General features: G+C 53.6%; 2 protein-coding genes across 2 annotated transcripts; both read right to left on the reverse strand.

Moving 5' to 3' along the window:
- Positions 1 to 21: 21 nt before the first annotated feature.
- Positions 22 to 5,261, reverse strand: CIROP (ciliated left-right organizer metallopeptidase). Its single transcript, XM_024741722.1, is given in 17 exon segments — positions 22 to 232; positions 859 to 1,057; positions 1,233 to 1,327; positions 1,329 to 1,432; positions 1,827 to 1,930; positions 1,933 to 2,098; positions 2,204 to 2,300; positions 2,369 to 2,438; positions 2,615 to 2,920; positions 2,923 to 2,991; positions 3,131 to 3,215; positions 3,419 to 3,541; positions 4,222 to 4,389; positions 4,592 to 4,643; positions 4,735 to 4,828; positions 4,953 to 5,186; positions 5,189 to 5,261. Coding segments are annotated over 17 exon segments (2,250 nt in total).
- Positions 5,262 to 14,428: 9,167 nt separating this feature from the next.
- Positions 14,429 to 16,165, reverse strand: CEBPE (CCAAT enhancer binding protein epsilon). The gene is made up of 2 exons (XM_024741698.1): positions 15,436 to 16,165; positions 14,429 to 14,845 (listed from the first exon to the last, which is right to left on the reverse strand). Exons 1-2 carry the CDS (start codon positions 15,943 to 15,945, stop codon positions 14,510 to 14,512), a joined length of 846 nt encoding a protein of 281 aa, XP_024597466.1. The 5' UTR covers positions 15,946 to 16,165; the 3' UTR covers positions 14,429 to 14,509.
- Positions 16,166 to 18,213: the final 2,048 nt, after the last annotated feature.

Genomic DNA, 18,213 nt, shown 5'->3' on the forward strand with positions numbered 1-18,213 from the left:
TGTGTCATGCTCTGGGTAACATCACACCTCCCTCATTCCTCCAACTGGGCCCCCTGTTGCACCTTGGGGCTCTAGTGAATGGTAAGGGGCAGAAGGTCCCACCTGAAGAGTAGCTCGTTTCTGATAGGCCATGGTTCCCAGTGCAACCACCAGGATAAGCGACATTAGGCAGAGTCCCATGGACAGACTGAGGTGGGTCATGGAAGGATTATGGTCTGAGGTAACTAGAAACCTAGGGATGTAGGGGTAATATTTGGCCTGGAATAATGCCTAGGCCTAGGAGGTGAAGTGCCCTACCTTTATTTTAACACCTAGAACTCATTCTTCATCCAAACAGTAAGCTGAACGGGAAATCAATAAGGGGATATAGAACCTGAAAGGAAGAAGACCAAGATCCAAGACTGCCAGCAACTTAAATTGTTGGAAGGAGGAAATGGCTTAGGGGAAGAGTTAAGACTATAGTGTTCAGGCAAGTTGCCTGGGTAGTGCTAAAGAAAAGAAAGGGGAATTCCCTGGCCGTCCAATGGTTAGGATTCTGTGCTTCCACTACAGGGGGCCCAGGTTAGATCCACGGTCAGGGAACTAAGATCTCGCAGGCTGCGTGGTGTGGCCAAAAAAGAAAAAAAATTCATTAAAAAGAAAAGAAGGGGACTAGGAGCCCTATGTCCTAGAGATAGGTGAACTCTTATTACTGCTGGGGGGAGAGGTGTCCCATGGTGATAGGCACCATGTTAGGGATCCTTGTTTTCTGAAATATTAACTGTATAGGACAGTGTATGTATGAATGAGTGCTTAATATAGTTTCAAATATCTGGATTCCAGGAATTTGAAAGAAAACTCCCTGGAATGTTATCTTACTTGCTGTATTCTATGGTAAAGGTGGCTCCTCCATAATATACTTCTGGAGGTTTCTTCCAGAGAGTCAGGGTCAGGACCCTGTGCAGCATACCAACTGAAGGCCCTTGGCAGCCGGGGGATTTCCACATATGCACAGTGAAGACCAGACTGGTGGTAATCAAGAGACTGTGGAAATAGCGCCAAATGGACGTTTGGATCTCTTAATGGAAGTATAGTCCCTGGAAGAGTATATCTCATGAAACAGGTACAGGCTTGGGACTGGGATGAACGGAAGGTCTTGAGAGGAGGGTTATCAAGTAAAGGACTTGAACATTCTCCTTGGCCCACTGTATAAACCCTTAGCCTGAACCATTGATTTACCCACCAGTGCTCACCAGAGCCTTGTAGAACTGCTTCAGTTAGCTCTTCGCCCTCTTCCTTCCCCAGGGAGTGGCCTGCGGGGGGGGCCCAGCTAAATAATAGGTCAGGTTGAAAGACTTATAGGTGGGTAAGTAATATTGATAGCATCGGTACCTTCATTTGTCTAACAGAGCCAACCCCAGGGACAGAAGAGATGGCCATTGTTCCCAGGTATCTACAAAGAAATATGTAGCAGGGTATAGTTATAGCCTCAGTCACCTGCTCAAGCCCTCCTAAGGAAAATGTACATTCTAAATCAGATTCATGGACTCAGTAGGGTACTTAGTAAAAAATAGATGAACATCAATAAAGAAGCTACAGGGATATATTGTACAGCACAAGGTATAGAGCCCATATTTTATAATAACTTTAAATGGAGTATAATCTATAAAAATATTGAATCACTATGTTGTACATCTGAAACTAATATAATATTGTAAATCAACCATACTCCAATAATAATAAAAAATTTAATGAACATCAAAACACATTGGATGGTACTACCATAAGAGCACTTCCAAACTTTTTGCCAGTGTGCTACAGCTAGCTATTCCACTTCTGATACCCACCTGAATAGCCTTTCCTGGAAGGCACGGGACCCAGGGTGATCCTTCCACCTGCACCTTGTACACTCCCCTCTCTGTGCACTGATGTAAGTAGCAGTGGCCAGGGGGTTTGCTTCCCTGAGGTGTGGGATCTGAGAGGGATGCCTGATCTTGTCCCCAGGAAGCATCTGTGAAGTGAGGTTGGCAAGGAAGCAACAACTATGGGGATGGTAGATCTCCCCATGGGGATTCTCCGCCCCAGGTGGGAATCCATTTTCCTTCCTCCAGCATTCACTCTGAAGGGCAGGGCAGAAGGTAGAATAGTGTTTGTCCAGATGCCTTAGAAGGAGACTCCTCTCCAGCCCCACTCGGTTTCATTCCCCATTCTCTAGTCTACCCACCCCATTGGCCAAGAGCTGATACCTGCATCAGCCTTCCAGCATGAGGTCTGAGGAGCAGCTTCCCTTGTCCAGGTGCAGGTAGTGGCAGCCCAGTCTGCTGTGTGTAGGGGATGGTAGAGTGACACTAGAATCACTGGCAGCTGTGCAGCCCCTCAGCACACGCACTTACCAGTACAGAAGAAGTCTGAGGTGCCATTTCCACAGGTGGTCACCAGGCCAAATTCCAGGCCAGACCCTGCTTGAGAGATAGAAGAGCCCTCAGAAGAAATGAAGCCCCCAGACCCGTCAGGGCCAGCCGTGCTCACAGCTTCAGTTACACTTTAGCAGCAGATAATCCCTTCCAACCTCTCTCACTCCCCCCAAGCTGACTCGGGTCATGAGTGCCCTCTGCAATTCTCCTTTATTTCTCACCCCAGCCCCACAACAGCTCCTCTGCAGTGCTGTGGTTGACCTGGTACCAGCCTGAGTCTTTGAAGGCAGCGAGAGTGAGTGGGTCAAGCCGAGTGTGCTGGGCGCCATCGTAGGTAGCAGTCATTATACAGTTCTGGAGTAGTCAGGCCTCCCGGTGTGAAGACAAAGAGCCCCTTGGGAAAAGATAGCTGGTGCCACCTGACCGTTCCCTCTTCCTTCCATCACCCCAAAGTGTTCTCATCCTCACCTCTTCTTCCAAGGGAGTGCCCAGTGAAACCCCTAGCAGTCCCAAGTGTTGGGCCAGGCTGTGGTGAGAAGCAGCTGTCCCCACTCATCTCGCCTTGTCACTTGTTGACTTGTAGAACAGTTCTCGCTGAGTATAGAAAGGGAAGAAGGCATCTGAGGAGAGGGAGACCTCAGAAGGGTCAGGAAGAGTTGAAAGGAAGGAGTTGGTGAGAGAACAGTGGTTCTCTCTGGTTGATGTGAGGAGACATTGCCCTCATTCCTCTCATTTACCTCTGAGTCCTGAAGGGCAATCCCTCCATGTCTCAAAGAGCTGTCCAGAGAAACCCAGGGCATGGAGCAGTTCATGGAGTGTGGCCTGAGGACAAATGACTGCAGAGTGAAGGGGACCGCAGTAGGACGGACTGCACTCTCTCGCCCCTCTGCCCAATCAGCTCTTCTTAGAGCTGGAGGCACCTTCTATTGCACCCTGAGGAGGTCCTTCCACTTCATGGGAAGCTGAGTGACCTGTGCTCCCTCCCCAACCTGTTTGCTTCTTCCTATTCATCACGCAGCAGTCACCATGACCATGTCACTGTGGCTGAGGCTGGGGTTGGTGAGATGGGCACAGAAGACAGTCGTACCAGCAAGGGGCCTGTCTTCTGAGTCCAGCTGGCAGCAGGCAGCATAGGTTACGATAGAGGGCTGTGGACGGGCCAGGACAAGGTGAGGGCGGAAAGGAGGGGTCTGGGGTAACGCGGAAGTCTTCCTGAAAATGGAGGCCCAGGAAACTTGGCAGGGGTGGTACCAAGGGATGGCTTGGAGGTTTTTCAGCTCCCAACCAAACTTCATCAGCATGCCCCAAGTTACCCCCAATACGCGCAATTTTTCGGGGGGGGGGCTGTGCCATGTGGCTTGTGGGATTTTATTTATCTATTTTAAAATTTTTTATTTATTTAACTTTATTTTTGGCTGCATTGGGTCTTCGTTGCTACGCAGGCTTTCTCTAGTTGCGGCGAGCGGGGGCTACTCTTCGTCCCGGCGCGTGGGCTTCTTATTGCGGTGGCTTCTTTTGCTGCAGAGCACGGGCTCTAGGCACGCGGGCTTCAGTAGTTGTGGCGCATGGGCTCAGTAGTTGTGGCTCGTGGGCTCTAGAGAGCAGGCTCAGTAGTTGTGGCACACGGGCTGAGTTGCTCCGCGGCATGTGGGATCTTCCCGGACCAGGGATCAAACCTGTGTCCCCTGCGTTGGCAGGTGGTTTCTTAACCACTGCGCCACCAGGGAAGTCCAATTTAATAAAAACTGCTTGTATGCTCCCTACCCTTTCCCATGACATTTAAGATTGAGAAGCAGAGCTGGGCAAAGGAATTTGATTTGAACCTCACCTCTTGGTGGCACTTGGAAGTGTGGGCAACCCACACATACAGGAGAAAATCAGTGTTTTGGACCCCAGACCCACCTGGCTGGATTAGCTGTGAGGGCTCCTGCTCTGGCCACAAGGCATAACCACGGAGATGGGCATCAGGGATGTGACAGCGAGTGAAATGTCACATCTGGCTTAGTGGACGTTTAGAATAGGGAGTCTTCTCCCCTGCTCGCCTCCAGTCTCTGATTTAATAAATTGTCATGGGGAGAGGGGGCTCAGGGATCTGCACTGTTAAGAAGCACCTTAAGTAATTCTGATGCTGGTGGTCTTGTAGAGATCTAGGCAAGCTAGAGATCTTCAGATCCCCAAATCTGCTAAGTCATTCTCACCTTGGCCCCCAAGCAACTCTGTCCTTGGTATCCTGGTTTCAAGAGGCTGCACCTGGCAAGAATGAATACCTGTAGGTGAGCTGGAGACATTTCTGGGTATCCCTGAAGAGGTACTGTATACACTCTCAATGACATGAACTCACCTGTGGTAGTTTGGGGTGTCTGGGTCTCCTCAGACAGCATGGCAGTACTGTGCAGGGTCTCGACGCAGAAGCAGGGGTCCTTGCCTTGAAGGGGCTTAACAAGACGAGAGATCAGTTTCACCTCAACATCCTAGACGTCAGTTTCTTTTCTGTGTGGTCTTGCTGCACTAGCCCTCACTGCCCCTCAGTCCTCCGGAGCCCTCTGCTCTCCCACTCACCTGCTAGGACACCCTGGAGCCGCTGAGCAGCCTCTCTCCCTGCCGCCAGGTCTTGGGATCCCCCTCTCACCCTGCCTCCCTCAGGACCTCAAGCTCCCTCTGGTATAGGATCTCCGCTATGGCAGGTTTGGATTTGGAGGGGTTGAGGATCCTGGGAGCCAGGGAGGGTGAGGGAGGAAGAATGGAAATTTGGGGGAAGTTGGGAGAAACAGGGTCTGAGAAAGCTCAAACGTATGTCTTGTCATGTAGACACCTGCTTGTGGCAGCCCCCCAGGGGGAGCAGCTGCAGCAGCAACGTCTTGCAAACATCTTTCCATAGACTTCCCTGGATCCAGCCTTCTACTCCCTTTTTCCCTGCCTTACTTATTTCTGGCTTTCTTCTCTTGACCATCTCTCTCCAAAGCTCCTCCACCATGCTTGTGTTATTTTGTCAATATTTGAGTGTTGTTGAGTAAATCTATAGCTCCTGCCAAGAGGTCCGATGTGAACTACTACAAGGGCCAAAGCTGCAGCCCCCCACCTGTCCTCCCTGGGGTGCCAGAAGTAGAGAGCTGGAGGGGGGCAGTATTCATTCCTGAGGCCTCAACTGACCTTTCCAAAGAGAAGCCTGCCTCATCCATGAAGGAACTCTCCTATCCCTCTTACGTCTCAGCCTGATTCTTCTGCCATTCTGAGTGGACAACCTTGGAACCTTCTCAGAACTAAAAAACTGGGGTTAACATAATGGTGTCGGGGGGGGCATTCTTTGCTTCACAGATGCCTGCCTATCTCATTGGAGGTGGACAAACAAGGCTTTTGCACTCTACTAGCCCCCATGTCAGAACTGGGTGAACTCCAAACTTCAAGGCTTTTAGGCATCTCTTCCACCTGTGTAGGGCACTTAGGCGCTCACCATTTAAACACGTGTGGCTTGGCTACCACCTCCTGTGAGAGGCTCTTGTGTTAGCACATTCTGTGAGGCTTCGCAGAAGCTGCTTATTGGCACGTCAGGAGGAGAAGTAAACTCTGAAAATTGACATTAATAGATGTTCAAAGATGTTCTGACCGAGCTCTTAGGACACCCTTTGCTTTCTCTGCTCATGCTGTGCTTTCACATCCTCTTTCCCCTGCCTGGATACCCTCCTTCCCTGCCTGTCTGGATAATTCCTACCTTCCCTGTAATTACTCTGGGAAGCCTTTCTTAACACCTCCTGCCCAAATTCCACACCGGCCAGAGGCGGGAGGGGCCTCTCTCCTGCCTCCTAGCTTGTCACCCTCTGCTGTAACTGTAGCTCCGAGGCTCCCCCTCCACATCCCACAGTCCCTCAAGCCTGTTTCCCACCCATCTTGGTATCCACGGCACTCAGCACAGCCCAGAGGGCCTACTCACCAGTTTGTGGGTGAAGGAACAGAGCTTAACCCCATGATTTAGCTTTTGAAGATGCCGGTCGGGGGTGAAGTGACGTAAGAGAACAGAGCTCGTTAGTGATGGACAAGGACTAGAGTTTACAGGACTACTGACTTCCAGGGGGCGGGGGGCGTTGGGAGGGCTGGGTTTTATGCTTTTACACACTAGGGCTGTGGCTGGAGCTACCCCTTGCAAGGGAGGCCTCCAAACTCTGGAGCCAAACCAACTCTGCTACTTTGTATCAGTGTAACTTGGGCCCAATGCCTTAGTGTTCCCACTTGCAAAAGGGGGGTGACTGTACTTCACCTGCTAGGGTTGTTACGAGAAAGTGAAGATTTGTAAAGTGCCAAGAACAGTGTCTAGACCATGGTAAATACTAAGTCAAGAGGATGTATTCCACAGACACTTTCAACTCAGTGAGGAATTATTCTGCTTTTACCAACATGTGTTAGAGGACATACTAAGAGGAATTTATTCTTTTTCTAAGACAAACCCAGTCTTTTTCTCCAAGTGTCAGAGTCTTTTTGTTTTTTTTTTTTCTCCTGGCTGGGCCGGCCCAGTCTGGGGAAAACCCTCCCGGTCAGGGCTTGCCCAAGGGACTGGAGGTCTGTGAGGCTCTCTTTAGGTTTTCTGGGCCCCATCCTCCACCTCTCTTAATGCTTCGCTGCCCCCTTGTGGCCTTACTGGGATAGGGCGTGCCCCTGCCGGGGTAGGGGTTCATCCTAACTTCACACCAGCTTGCAGAACTTCAGACCTTCTAGCAGAAGCAGCACAAGAAACACCTCGTGTTCCTTTGGCTGGAATACCTCTTTCCTGCCTTTGCCAGGCAAATCCTTCCTCATCTTTTGAGATCCAGCTGAGAGGTTTATCTGCCTGTGGAGACTTTTCTTTACTCCCCCCAGGCAGAGTTTGCATATCCTCTGATCTCCTAGAGCATTTCTTTCACATCTTTGAAGTAGCACTTATTACATTCTCCTGACATTTTTTTTTAAATAAATTGATTTATTTGATTTTTGGTTGTGTTGGGTCTTCGTTGCTGTGAGCGAGCTTTCTCTAGTTGCAGCGAGTGGGGGCTACTCTTCCTTGCGGTGCGTGGGCTTCTAATTGCTGTGGCTTCTCTTGTTGCGGAGCACAGGCTCTAGGCACGCAGACTGCAGTAGTTGCCGCACGTGGGCTCAGTAGTTGTGGCTCACAGGCTCTAGAGCGCAGGCTCAGTAGTTGTGGCGCATGGGCTTAGTTGCTCTGCGGCATGTGGGATCTTCCTCGACCAGGACTCGAACCCGTGTCCCCTGCATTGGGAGGTGGATTCTTTTTTTTTTTTTAATTTATTTTTTGTGCTTGTTTCCCTACCAGACCATGGGCAGGGGCTGAGTCTGATTCATCTCTGCCTCTCAGAAGAAATATGAAGTAGGTACAGAGGGATAACGGAGGTGAGAAGATGGAGAAGGGTGCAATGAGGCAAGGAGAGGGGGAGGATAACAATGATGGTATTGAGCCCAGACATTGTTCCAAGCACTTTAGACTCAGGTAATTCTTTTGACAACCTTATGAGGTAGGTGTTATTATTAGCCCATTTTTACAAGCAAGGCAACATGGGCAGGCAGTATACGTGGGATTTGAGCCCACGTTGATAGGCTCCTGGGCACAGGCTTTAACCCACCATGCAATAGTGCTTTTCAAGTGCCCGGTGTGGAGGAGAAATAAAGTGCTGAGGGGAGCAGGATGAGAAAGATGAGGATGAAGAGTGAGAATGGGGTAAGGAGAGGATGAAGGTGTTAAGAGATGCTGGGGTTTGAGAGGATGAGGATGGAGATGAGAAAGAGGATGTGGAGGTAGGAAACTAGGGATTAGGGAAGAGGATGTTAATGGGGGGGTGGAGTGAATGAGAGGATGTGGGATGTGAGACAGGGGTTGTGGACAGAGGATGGGGCCGAGCAAGGCAGTCATCCGGGTGGTGTCATCATCCATATGGATACTCCATCCAGCATGGCCACTTCTCAGTTCTTTCACCCTCTCATCTCTTACATGCTTCTCATCCACCTTAGCAGGCCAGCCCCAGGGTCAGACCCAGGCCTTATCATCACCAGAAACTGCAGTAACTATGAAATAACTGAATCAAACATCCCACTCTCTGATATGATCTCCTTTCCTTATGGTTTGTTTGCTCAAGCCGGCTCACTGCTGCTGTTCTACAAGCTCATTGAAGAACCACTGGCCCTTCCTGTCTCTTCACCTCTCCTTATCCGCCCTAAGTTCCAGGTTCACCACGAAATCCCTCCCCTTCCCTGTCTGTCCCGTCCATCCTGCCTCCCTGGGTGAGCCCCATGCCCAGATGAACCCAACATCTGTCTTGTCCATACTAGCTCCCGAGCAGCTAAGGACCACTGAAGGAAGTCCCTCCAGAGGACAGACTGTTGTCGCCTAAAATTGTCATCTTAGACTTCGACTGGCGGCTTCCAAGCCAGAAATCTCAGCTCCCGATTCCACTCTCAGAAGCTGGGATTTTACACCTTTAAGCCTTTCTCAGAGCTTCCTGCTCAGTCACTTGCAGTCACCTCTTCTTTCATGGTAAAAATAGAAGCCATGAGATGGGAACAGCCTCAGCGGGCTACAGACCTGTTTGTATCTACGTCTGCTGCATCTCTTCTTTTTCACCTTAGGAGAGAGGAAATGTCTTCTTCCTTTGGAAGGTGTTTCCTCCCTCTGATGCTCTGCATCCCTTTGAACGAGATCTGGCCTCAGCCCCTCTCTGACCTCACCTCTCCCCCTCAGTCTAGTCCGCCCGCAACCCCAGCCTCTGTCAATGGCCGGGAAGGACCTGCTTGGGGCCTAGGCAGAGCTGCTGTCTCTGCTGGGAAGCCCCACTTTCTGCCAGACTGACTCCTACTCACCTTTGAGACATCTGCTTACATGTTACTTCCTCAAAGAGCCTTTCCTGACCCTCACATTTAAATCAGGTTCCCTTATTAATCTCTGTCACAGTCACTCTTTACTTCTGCCCCATAGCACGGCCTGCAACTTAGAATGATCTATTTATTTGTGGTGGTATGTTTTCTGTCCCCCTCATGAATTTGTAAGCCCCGCAAGGGCAGGGACTGTCCTCCTTGCTTATCCTGTAGCTCCTATAACAAGCAAGGTGCCTGGAGCAGGGGTTATTAAGTATTTTTATAGCAAATGAATGAATAAATGAGTGTGATGAGAAGGCAGGAGGGAGGTGAGGGAGGAGGGAGGGTGAGGACGGAAGATGGAATCGAGGAGGGTAGATGGAGAGTGAGGGGAAAGGATGGTGCTGAGGGCAGTGTGCCAAGGTGAGGCTGGAGATGAAGGGGAGGAGGTGAGAGAGGACCAGGAAGAAGGGGTCCTCACCCTGAGTCTGGTTAAGGCTTCCAGACCCTGAGTGGGCTGCCCTGGAGCTCTGTCTCTTGGCCATGTTGCTTGCAAGGTTTGAAGGCAGGGCCGGTGGGCGGGGCTAGACTTTATCTTGGGGCGCAGCCCTAACCTCAGATGGTGACAGAGCTGGCGCCAGCAGGGGTTTTGCAAACCGTCCCGATTGCAGCAGGGCCAGCAGTCTCACTCAGGACGGCGGATGGGGCCTGGGCTTATCTCCCGAGTGCAGTCCTAACCTCAGACGGTGACAAAGCGGGAGCTACAGGCGTTTTGCAAACCGTCCCGATTGCAGCAGGGTTGGATGGTCTGGGCAGGGGTGACAGTGCAAGGTGTGGGGAGCAATAGGGTTTTGGACAGTTTGGGGTGAAGCTTGGCTTGTGGGGTGGGGGGATCCATGCTATGTATGGCTTGCCTCTACCTAGCTCAGATCCATGTTTCTAAAAGAGAAGGGGAGGTTACAGCGCTGCAGGGGGGATGTCTCCCTAGTCGGAAGCCTTCCTTCTCCCAAGTCCTAGGATGCTTCTGCTGCTCCCTGAAGTCAGAATTGATGGCCAGGGGCAGCCGTTTTCCTCTGAAAACACCCATAATTTCCCCATGGGGTAGTCTCAGGGGACTTCTGATGGGCCTTCTCAATGAGCTGCTCATGCATGTTTTTCTGGGGCCAAGCCAGGTCTGCTTATAGCAGCAGCTGATAGAGGCAGCCTGGAGTCCCGTGCAGGTCCGACCCTTCCCACTGCGGTGCAGCCCCGCTGAGTCCTGAGAGGAAAGGTCTGCCTACTGGGGGTGATAGGAAGTGACTGGCCTGGAGGAGGTACACAGGCCCTCGGCCAGCCTTGGCTATTGTTGCCTCAGCATCTCCTGTACAGCCCCCTCCATCCCATAGTCCCCTCATGGCTTGGGGCAGGGTAGGGAGTGGAGGTGAAGAGGCCCCTTTCCACCCTCACAGCCCCAACCGGGATCTTGCAACACTGGGATGGGGGCCCTGGGGGCCCAGGCATGTGGCAACCCGTGGGGGTGGGGTGGGGAGGTACGCACCGAGTAGGGGGAGCGGCTTTCACAAATCCAAGCTGCCACCGTGGACTGACCTTGGCGGGCTCACCTTGGGCAGCTTCCTCCCTCTTGGCGGTATCTCCAACATCCTACCTTCTCCTCTTCTGCTTTCCTGGGGCCTGAGATCCTGTCTGTCAGCTCAGGACTCTCATGCTGGTCCCCTGTTTTGCCCAGGAAGGAAAAGTGGGCCCGAGCTGTGGATTGTAAAGCCAAGGGAACGCATGTGTGTGCTGTTTGGACCTTGATTTGCTGGTTTTCCAAAGTTCTCCAGACCCCGCCCTGGGCCTCGAACCTTCCCCAGGCAGGGGTAAGGCTACCCGCCCTTCCTGGGGGTGCCTTCTTCCTGCAGCCTCCGGACCCCACGGACCCTGTGGACCCTGCGGCATCTCCGCCCGGCGTGGCATGGCGAGCCTGCTCCTTAGGGACGGTCCTCCTCCCGGGAGAGGGAATGAAGAAGGTCCTGGAGGGAGGGAGGCGGTGTTCTTGCGTACCCTTCCTCCTGCTTTCCATTTCTCCAGCCTCACCCGGTTTCCTTTCTCTTTTTGGACCGGGACACCTCGAGGCCTTGGCATTTGCTCACCCCTCTGCTCTCCTTGCCCCCAGTTTGGCACATCTGCCTCCTCCTGGACACTTTTAAGGTTTCGACTTCAATGTCACCTCCTCCGAGAAGCCTTCCTTGACCACCCCAGCTAAAACAACCTCTCTGGGCTTCCCTGGTGGCACAGTGGTTAAGAATCCACCTGCCAATGCAGGGGACATGGGTTTGAGCCCTGATCCGGGAAGATCCCACGTGCCACGGAGCAATTAAGCCTGTGCGCCACAGCTACTGAAGCCCGCGTACCACAACTACGAAGCCCGCGTGCTTAGAGACCGTCCTCCGCAAAAAGAAAGCCACCGCAATGAGAAGCCCGCGCACTGCAAGGAAGAGTAGCCCCCACTCGCCGCAACCAGAGAAAGCCCGTGTGTAGCAATGCAGACCCAATGCAGCCAAAAATAAACAAATAAAACAAAACAAAGCAAACAAACAAAAAACCACCTCCCTTTCTGCTGGTTTAGTAGGTTTCCCCAAGAGGCATATTCAGAGAGGGTAATTCATGAATGTATAGAGGTGTGAATGGTCAGGCTTAAGGGACAGCTGCAGAAGTGGTAAGCTCCAGCAGTAGCAGAGAGCCATCACCACCCCCAGGCTGTGAGGGCAGCTGCAGATACTACCTGTCCTGTCCCTAGGAGTTGGGGGCTAAGCACCTGACTTCCTTCTCCTGCCACCCACAATCTCCTGCCCTGCCTGAACACAACAGGTGGAGGGGGCCTTCAGCCAAGAGTTGGGTTTGGTCACCACAGTGTTCTCAGCATCTTGCAAGGGCTTGACACAGGAAAGATGCTCAACAAATACTTGTTGAATAAGTTACCTTGGCCCAAACCAGTTGAGGTCAGGTTAAAACCTCAGGGTTAAAAGTGTGACTTCCGGCTACCTGTCATTTCCCCGGGATATGATCTGCCACAGAGGATGGAGGTGTGCCTGCCATTGGGCGTCAGGCAGGGACCAGGTGTTCTCTTCTCTCAGCTGGGGCTGTGGACCTTCTCCAGACCTGGTGCCAGACACTTGCCCTGAGGAGCCCCCGGGTGCTGTGGGCTGGGAGGAGACACGATTCAGAACTGTGGGAGAGAAGCTTGGGGCTGATGCTGAAGCAACCCAGGTCCCATCACCCAGAACCTTGAAAATAAGTCCAGGGGCAGTGGTCTTGAGCTGCGAGGAGGAAATCCGGAGGTTGAGTCACTTACCGTGCTCTGTACAAACCCCCTTTATGCAACACATTCCCCTGGGCTGAAAGGAAGGTGTGGGATTCTCCCAGGCATCCACAGAGACAGGTGCCTCTTTTTTCCCAACTCAGGTAGAATAAACCATCTAGTGAGGTTCAGATCGGTCTGCCCAAACCAGACCTGGGGCAGGGGTATCTAGAGCACAGATGTAGGGGAGATGGTGCCTGAGAGACACAGAGGCAAAGGCAGGAAAGAGACTGAGTCCTGGGTGAGGCAGGCGTGGTACACCCGGATGTCCTCAACGTGGGAAGGCTCTGACACTGGGGAGGTGGAGGTGCGGGGAGAGAGAGAGGAGAGAGAGCGGACCGGGAGGATCCAGACCCAGTCTCTCTCCCTCTCAGAAGGTTATTCCTTGGTGTCTAACACTGCTTTCTCAGCAGTGGCCTATAAGTCATTGGTGGCCTAGGAGAGACTCTAACCAGCCCATCCTGTGTCTCGTGTCCCTGACTCTGGCCCCACACTGTTCCATATGCCTCCGAGGGGAGGGTGTGAGGGCGAAGTAGAGACAGGTGTGTGTGTGGAGACAGCAAAGCTCACCTGGGTGAGCTTCCGGAGAATGTCTCTTATTCCCTCGGCTCTCAACTGCTTTATCTATTAAATGTGGCCCATACTATCTTGTTGTCTGAGGGCAAAGCCTACCAGATGATCTCTTGAGGTCTCTTCCAGCCCCTCTTGAGATCTGTGATTTTACAGAGCTAATTTTGGTTCTGCCTCTAACCCGTTGCAAGACTCTGGGTAAGTCCCTTCCCTGTCTGAGACCTCAGTTTCCTCACCTGCAAAATGAGAAGTTTAGATGAGATCTCTGAGGTCCTTTCAGTTCTAGCAAAAGGGAATGATAACAAGTATTTGTGCTCACCGTATGCCAGGCCTTGTTTATCTATGAACGTACAGCATTACTACTGCTCCCATTTTGCAGATGAGGAAACTGAGGCACAGAGAGAAGTAACTGGCACGAGGTCACACAACTAGAAAGTAGCAGAGGGAAATTCAAACTGAGGCTGTCAAGCACTGCCCTCTTATGGCTCTCAGGCTAGAGTTCTAAGAAAAAAACTGTTTTCCACATGGGGTTTCACTGCACAGGTGTGTTGTCATCCTTATTACCAATTTTCTCATATACGAACAGGTCTCAAGGCCTTTCCCAACTAATTTGTCCCCCAAGCACTCAGATTCTTTAGGGAACCGAAGGCCTAGGGAACGAGGGACAAGGGTGGGAGTGAGTGGGCTGGAGGCATGGGGGTCTGTCAGTCTGGCAGACTGAAGTTTGGGAACTGTGGAGAAGGGATTGAGTCCCGGATCAAGAGCTAAGGGACCATAAATACATCAGAGCCATCTGGAATTTTCCCTTGATCTCCTGGGGCAGGAACTCCCAGACCTATACCTCAAGGTGAGATAGAGCAGGGCTGGGGTCAGCAGGCCCAGGCAGGAGGGACTGGAGGTGCTGGGATCTCCCTGTGAGCCACAGAGCTCTGCTAGGGGAGTGTCCAGAGGCTGCTCCAGGTCCTGTGGGGTGGGGATAGAGTGGGCCGGGTGGAGGGAGAGAAGAGCAGAGGGAGAGATACAGGGCCTGGCTGTGCGGTACACTGTGGGAGAGGTGTGGGCAGCTTGTCTGCTGAATTTCCCGAATGTTTATTTGGGCCTGGAATCAAGAGGTATGCGGGCCTAGCCTCGTGTATTCCGTACATTTGGAGTCCCCCATCTCTCTCTCACTCACACACACGCCCACTGTACAGCCCCAGCACCGTGCCATAGTGCAGTTTTATTCAGCCACAGAATCATTATGCCGGGGCCCGCCCTCCTCCTTCTCTTGCCACCCCCCCCCCCAAAACTGACTCGGCCTGTGGGGCCTCTAGGGTGAGGGTCCCCAGGGCAGGCTGAGCCCCGGGGGCTGGTGCCCACAGTCTGCCAGGCGGGCTCAGCTGCAGCCCCCTACACCCTTGATGAGGTTGGCGGCCTCAGGGATCTGGCGGAAGAGGTTGCGAAGGGTGTCCAGCTCCTGGGTCAGCTGCTCCACGCGGCTTCGCAGACGCTCATTCTCGGCCATGTACTCTAGCACCTTCTGCTGTGTCTCCAGAATGCGCCTCTTGGCCTTGTCGCGGCTCTTACGCACCGCGATGTTGTTCCGTTCCCGCCGCAGCCGGTACTCCAGGCTGTCTTTGTTCACGGCCTTCTTGCCCTTGTGCGAGGCGCCGGCCGGTGAGGGTGCCTTGAGGAGGGGGCTGCAGGGGGGCGCGGCAGCCGCCAAAGGGGCCTGGAGGGGAAGGTACAGAGAGACAAGAGTGAGGGCTGTGGGGAAGTAGAGCAAAGGTGGGGCAGGAATCCCAGTGGTCAGAGCACACTTGGAGCGTCGGAGGGATGTGGGATTCAGAGCCAGCTCCTGGCCCCCAGTAGAACAGCCACTGCCCTGCCAGACGTACAGTGTCCTCTGCTCTGACCCAAACTCCCTTTCATGTCCCCACACTCTCTGAGGACACTTTCCTTCCATCTATCTGGAGTCTCCAGTTCTATCATCAGCAGGCATTTCCTCTTCTAGAAGCAGGAGGTGACACAGAAACGAGAGGAGGGAGCTGGTGGGCAGCAGAGAAACTGGGAAGGGGGCGTGCTGAGATCAGAGCAGGTCAACTGGTCACAGGGACTGCAGGACACATTGGTTCCGGTCACACAGTGGGGATCGGCGGGGGAGTGAAATCACAGAGAAGCCAAGAGGGGTTACGACTGGGTGGCGAACACAGAGGGCTTGTGGTGGGTCGATTTCACAGAGCAACACCACACACAGACCCCATCCACACGGGCCTCCCTCCAGCCCCTGGGTGGCGGGGAGGAGAATTGAGCCACTCTTACCTTGAGGACGCGCAAGGGCTGGCTGGGTGCTGACAGGGCCGGGGGCAGGTGCATGGCCGTCTGCCCACAGTGCGCCACTTGGTACTGCAGAGGGTTGTAGCCGCTGCGGCTGGCCCCCCGGCTGCCCTCGGGCCCCCGAGGCTCCTCCTTCACAGCCACAGCCCTGGGGTCGTAGCTCCCTGGGGTGCTGTAGATGCCAGGCCCCAAGGCCTTCCTGTCGGGGCCGAAGGTATGTGGAGGGTAGGCGAAGGGCCGCGGGTCAGGCGGCAGGTAGTGGGGGAAGGCAGGGGTTCCAGGGCCCTTAAGGCCTCTGGCCTCAGGTGCCGGCTTCACAGCAAAGAGGTCAGAGAGGAGCTGTTCCTCCCCAGACTCGATGTAGGCAGACAGATCGATGGACGCCTCATGCTCACACATGTCCCCCAGCTCCCCAGGCCCCACTCGGGCCCCTGAGAACTCAAGTGGCTGCTGGCCAGCCCGGGGCTCGCACTCGTAGTATGTCCCGTGGGACATGGCCGGCCCGCCCCCTCGGCTCCCCGCCCCTGGCCGCCTTGCTCTTGGGGCACCCTTTGGGATGCTCGGCTTGCTGTCTCCCCCTGCCCTAGATCTGCCCTCTCCGATCTCCGCTGTCACCCACTCCTGTGTGGCTTCTCTCCTCCCTCCTCTGCTGTTTCCTTTTCCTTCCTCTGTAGTCAATGCCTCTTTTCTCTTCCCTTTTTTCCCCCAGCTCTCCCTGGGGTGACTCAGGGAGGGGCAGGGCGCACCGCAGAGGGAGGGATGCAGGCTTTAAAGAAATGGGGCCCCTGGCCTATTTAAGCAGTTGGGGGTACTCTGGTTAGGCTCCAAGCCAGGGTTCTGAGGTGCCCAGGAGCTGATTCTTCTGGGAATGCCTCCCCCTCCCTGTCGAGTCCAGGGGATTCCAGAATCCTCCTTGAGGGCAACACCTTACTCTGAGTATCCTCCTCCCTCCAACTTCCAGAAAGTCCTGTGCAGAATGAATGCCCAGTCAGAAGGAACAGAGAAAACCCTCTTCCAGTGCTGACCCCCAGCCTGATCTGAGCTCCTCCCTGGACACGCCTCCCTCCCTCACAGTTCCCCCCTACAGTGCTGGTCTCCACCTACCCCCAGGGCCACTCAGTTCTTTTTGTAGCCCCACCTCTCCGAGCCACTCTCCTGGGTGCAAGCCACGGGGTGTTGTTTGAGGGGTTTAGGAAGTAGTGATGTCTGGGACCAAGCCATACACTAGGGCTTGTCTCATGGTGCAGAGCAGGCTCTTTTTGCTAGGTTTTTGCACAGGGTCTGTGTAACAGCCCAAGCCCTCACGAGTTTCCAGCCCGGGCTAGCTCTAGCAGCCTGGCACCATCCCTGACTGCCCAGGCTCTGCTGAGGCACCTGGTCAGGGCTTGGGCCCTGTGCCCCAGACCCTGGCAGCCCCAGGAACTGACAGCTGCACTCCTCCGGTGGCTCCAGCGCCTGGCCTGCACTGCCAGAGCCTAGGGCTGGAGCTCTGCCCCAGCCGGGTCCTGAGGGCTCTGCCCGTTTCCTGTGCCGCAGGGCTCAGGCGCTCGCAGCAGCTCAGTTTGCTCTTTTTCCTTCTGCATGGCCGTTCTCTGACCTCTCTTGGGTCCACTTCCTCTTGTGAGGCTTGAGAAGCCTTCTCTTTTGTCATCACCTCTTCCTGGGGCTCTGTTTCAGGGTCTCCAGGAGAAACCCATGGCTTGCTCTCTGTGCTTTTAGTTTCAGATGGGGGCCCCCTCTCCCTTCCCTTTTCTCTTTCCTCTGGGAACTACCCACTCCCTCCTGTCAGAGGTACCGCTGTGGCCTTGCTTTTACCTGTTGCATTTCATCTGCAAAAGGGACTATAGGTACAGTGAGAAGGAAAGGACACATAGAAATGTGTCACTGGCTCTTTTGTCACCAGCAAAAGCTATGAGTGCCCTGTGGAGGCCAGAAGGTTTTGTAAGTCGGGCACAACAAGGGCCAGGCCTCAGTGGTGCAAATGCCGAGGTGCTGTGTACAGCATTGGACGCTAAAATAAAGTATGCAGACAGAGACAGGGTGGCCTGCAAATCAGGCAATTACACCTCTATTTAGCATTCCTCCCCCCCCCCAACTCTCTGTGCATAGCTTGAGGTATTTTCTCTGAAAGCCCTGACCTGGCCTGAGGAAGTCTGCTTGCACCCGGGAGACAGATCTCAGATCCCAGACCGGGAGATTTCTGCCTTCTCTCCACTTCAGAGGACGCTGTGGCAAACAGGTACCAAAGCTGAGCTGCACCAGTTTGGCAGCAGTGCCTCAGTTAAACACCAGGTGGTAATATTGGCCCAAAATTCAGGACTCGAGGGGCCACTGCGGTCAGGAATCAGGTGAACCAGCAGAGGGCAGCCTCCCACAGCCCTGGCAAGGGCAAGACGCCCGGAAGGAGGAAGAGGAAACATGGCCGAGATGGGGGTCTTGCAGTGCAGTTACAGGGAGAGTGGGCAGGCGGAGAGGACCAGGGCCAGGCCCTTGTCTCAGTGAGGAGGAATTCTGTTCACTCCCTGACGATGAACTAGTGATGATAGTTAAGGCCTTGCATTTTCCGGTGTTATGCTTTTTCAGTCATTGAAACATACCCTTTTCCTTGCAGACCATTTCCCTGTGAATCAGATAGGAAAGTAAGCAAGATAGACGGTGTACTTATCCTTGCTTTATAAAGGAGGAAAACGAGGCTGAGAGGCGGCCACTCAAGGTCAGGCAAGGCTGTGGCGCTGACGTGGGGGGAAAGGGCAGGGGTCTAGT

This window comes from Neophocaena asiaeorientalis, unplaced genomic scaffold, assembly GCF_003031525.2.
Source record: "Neophocaena asiaeorientalis asiaeorientalis breed wild unplaced genomic scaffold, Neophocaena_asiaeorientalis_V1.1 scaffold27, whole genome shotgun sequence".
Lineage (NCBI taxonomy): Eukaryota > Metazoa > Chordata > Mammalia > Artiodactyla > Phocoenidae > Neophocaena > Neophocaena asiaeorientalis.

Excerpts from the sequence above, each read along its gene's own strand:
- CEBPE (XM_024741698.1), bottom strand. The coding sequence starts at position 15,945 with ATGTCCCACGGGACATACTACGAGTGCGAGCCCCGGGCTGGCCAGCAG. Across the intron at positions 14,846-15,435 it reads AGCCCTTGCGCGTCCTCAAG|GCCCCTTTGGCGGCTGCCGC; the intron begins GTAAGAGTGGCT and ends CTTCCCCTCCAG.